At 44.8% G+C, this 2,500-nt stretch overlaps 1 protein-coding gene across 1 annotated transcript in view; it reads left to right on the forward strand.

Moving 5' to 3' along the window:
• Positions 1-2,500, forward strand: part of LOC138049470 (protein O-linked-mannose beta-1,2-N-acetylglucosaminyltransferase 1-like) — a 14,117-nt gene that overhangs the window by 10,622 nt on the left and 995 nt on the right. The window contains exon 7 of the mRNA XM_068895760.1: positions 825-1,118. Within this exon, the coding sequence (XP_068751861.1) occupies positions 825-1,118 (294 nt within the window). The remainder of the gene's footprint in view (positions 1-824; positions 1,119-2,500) is intronic.

The following is a 2,500-nucleotide window of genomic DNA, read 5'->3' on the forward strand; positions in this document are numbered from 1 at the left end:
TGTGAGAACCCTTCCGCGTATGTTCTCCTACATAGTGTTTCCCAGAGCCTTGGGTCGATCCGAGGCCCTGGTGGCGAGAAAGATTGTTTTCTGTGCTAAATCCATTGTTATCTTTGTTCGTTCCATTATTCTTTTGGCCAACTCTGAAGCCCGGTCAATGAGGTACCACACGATGCTATAAAAGGGGTTGCTTCACGCTCAGCTTTTCTTCGAATTCATTTAAGCACGACTGATTAATTATCCAAGATGCCGGTGACCAGCAAACAGCAACACAGAGAGGAAAGCCCTAAAGGATATTTCTAGCGCGAGAAAAAGGGACCGGAAATTTTTAAAACAAGAACGATAGATAACATTTTATGACATATTACGGAGTCATTGCCATAAGGGGGCTTTTTATTGCACAGATTATCACAGAGCCTCGGTTGCGTCCACGGTTGATTGATAAATCATTTGCTAGCCTGCGTAGCAGCCGTTTCCTTTCCTTTTCCAAACGCTCGCGAAGGGACGAAACTGCGTGAGAGTGCGAAAAATAAGGAGTAGGGGGAGGGGGTGAGGCGACGGAATGAAATTCCTTTCCTCCCCACCCCCTCCCCCTCCCCCTTCCCCTTCTTGCTCACCCCGTCCCCACTTCTCCCTAATTTTTTCCTCACGCCAGGCGCTCGCCCGCTTTATCGCTCGCTTGTTCGACCTCCGCCTGGAAAAGGAAAGGAAACGGCTGCTACGCAGGCTAATCATTTGCATGTACTTAAAGCACCACGCCTTTTATAGTGCAATATTTTTTCATGTGTATTATTAAACTGCGAATCTCCCGTTTCTGATCCTAGGGTTTTAAAACGTAAGCTATACAAAGAGGAGCTTGAACCCAAATGGCCGACGCCCGACAAATTTTGGGACTGGGATATGTGGATGAGACTTCCAGAAATCAGACTGAACAGGGAATGTGTCGTTCCCGATATTTCCAGGACTTATCACTTTGGCTCGAGAGGGCTCAATATCCACCCGTATTTCCAAGAGGTCTATTTTAAGAAACACGCGCTAAATACGGAGACAAACGTTCAATTTCAAGGCGAAAAAACGAGAAAGGACAACTACGAAAAGGAGATTAAGAGTTTGATGAGGTGAGTGTTCCTTCATTCTTAAAGAAATTGTATTTTAGTGTTTTCAGGGCGGTTTTGATTTGAATGTTGAGGTTACTCCTGGCCTGCTAGCAGAGGTCTATGCCATGGGTCGAAACTCACTTTGATCAAACCGCCGTCCACAATCTTGGACGGTGGCACTCTTCAATGTGCATGCCCCATGATGTGTTTGCTGACTGTGACTTGAGCCCGCTGTGTCCCGCGCATTCCTTTACAATAATTCCGCTGTTGTTTAGCGAGCCTACACAACATGAAGTGTCACGTGAGAATTCGGTCGCTAAGTAACAGCCACGCATGCTCAACACAGTGAGTTTTAACCCATGGCAAAGGTCTCTTTTCCCGTACGCGTCAGCCCAAAGAAAACAAAGTAAAAGATACCTCTGCAAGCAGGGAAGGTTACTCCATGATTGCAAAGACTTTGAAGGGCTGTCGCCTCGTCTTTGAAAAGCGAGTTTAATTTTCTCTCAGGACTCATGAGACTGTTACAATAGTATGCTTTCTTCCCCCCACCCCGCCCCCCCAAAAAGAAAACTCTTACCGGCGCTTCACATGTTCCCGTTTAATCCCGCGCGTCCCAAAATTCCGCCCCACAATTCTCTGGTCTCATGGTTCTCCATGACCCGCTTTATTGGTCAAAAAGTCACTAAGCAACCGTGACTCGAATGATAAAGAGTAGCTGAAATGATCATATATTTGAACTTTGGTAAACACACGAGAATCGAAGATCATCGCAGTAAAGCAGCAACTTATTAATAAGCTGTTGCGGAAGCAAAAAATCCAGGCGTAAGCGGGGTCCGTTCAAGAATAAGAGGAAGTGGGATGTATTGATGAAAAGAAAATGGGATTTATTGAAGCACGAAATTGATTCCTAAAGGCTTGAGCACCCAGACTGTTTTTCCTGTGTCAACATTGAGAATGTACATCTTTTCCTTTATTCGTCGGTTGTCTCCTATAGCTCAGTGGTAGAGCATCCGAACTTGTAATCGGAAGGTCGGACGTCCGACTCCTGCCGAAGAGGATTCGGATTTTTTTCTGAATATCACCGAGTCAAAATGGGTTAGCATTTGTCATCTGTTCTTAATCCTTTGACTCTCAGGAGTGATCGGTATGTAAATTCTCTTCACAATTTCAATGAAAAGTCAGTCATATAGGTATTGAGAATGAAGAATTTTATCAGCGTAAGAGATGTGTTATTGATATAACACCAAATTCTTATGACTTACCAACAAAGAACTCTATGGTACTAGTTGGGAGAAGGAACGTTTCGATCGTAGGAATGAAAGGGTTAACAATAAAGCGAGAATGTCAGTCTTAGTAGTATGGCCTCACTCCCACAAGCCTCTCCGAGCTAGTAATCGGAAAGT

Source organism: Montipora capricornis, chromosome 5 (genome assembly GCF_036669925.1).
Source record: "Montipora capricornis isolate CH-2021 chromosome 5, ASM3666992v2, whole genome shotgun sequence".
NCBI classification, from domain to species: Eukaryota; Metazoa; Cnidaria; class Anthozoa; order Scleractinia; family Acroporidae; genus Montipora; species Montipora capricornis.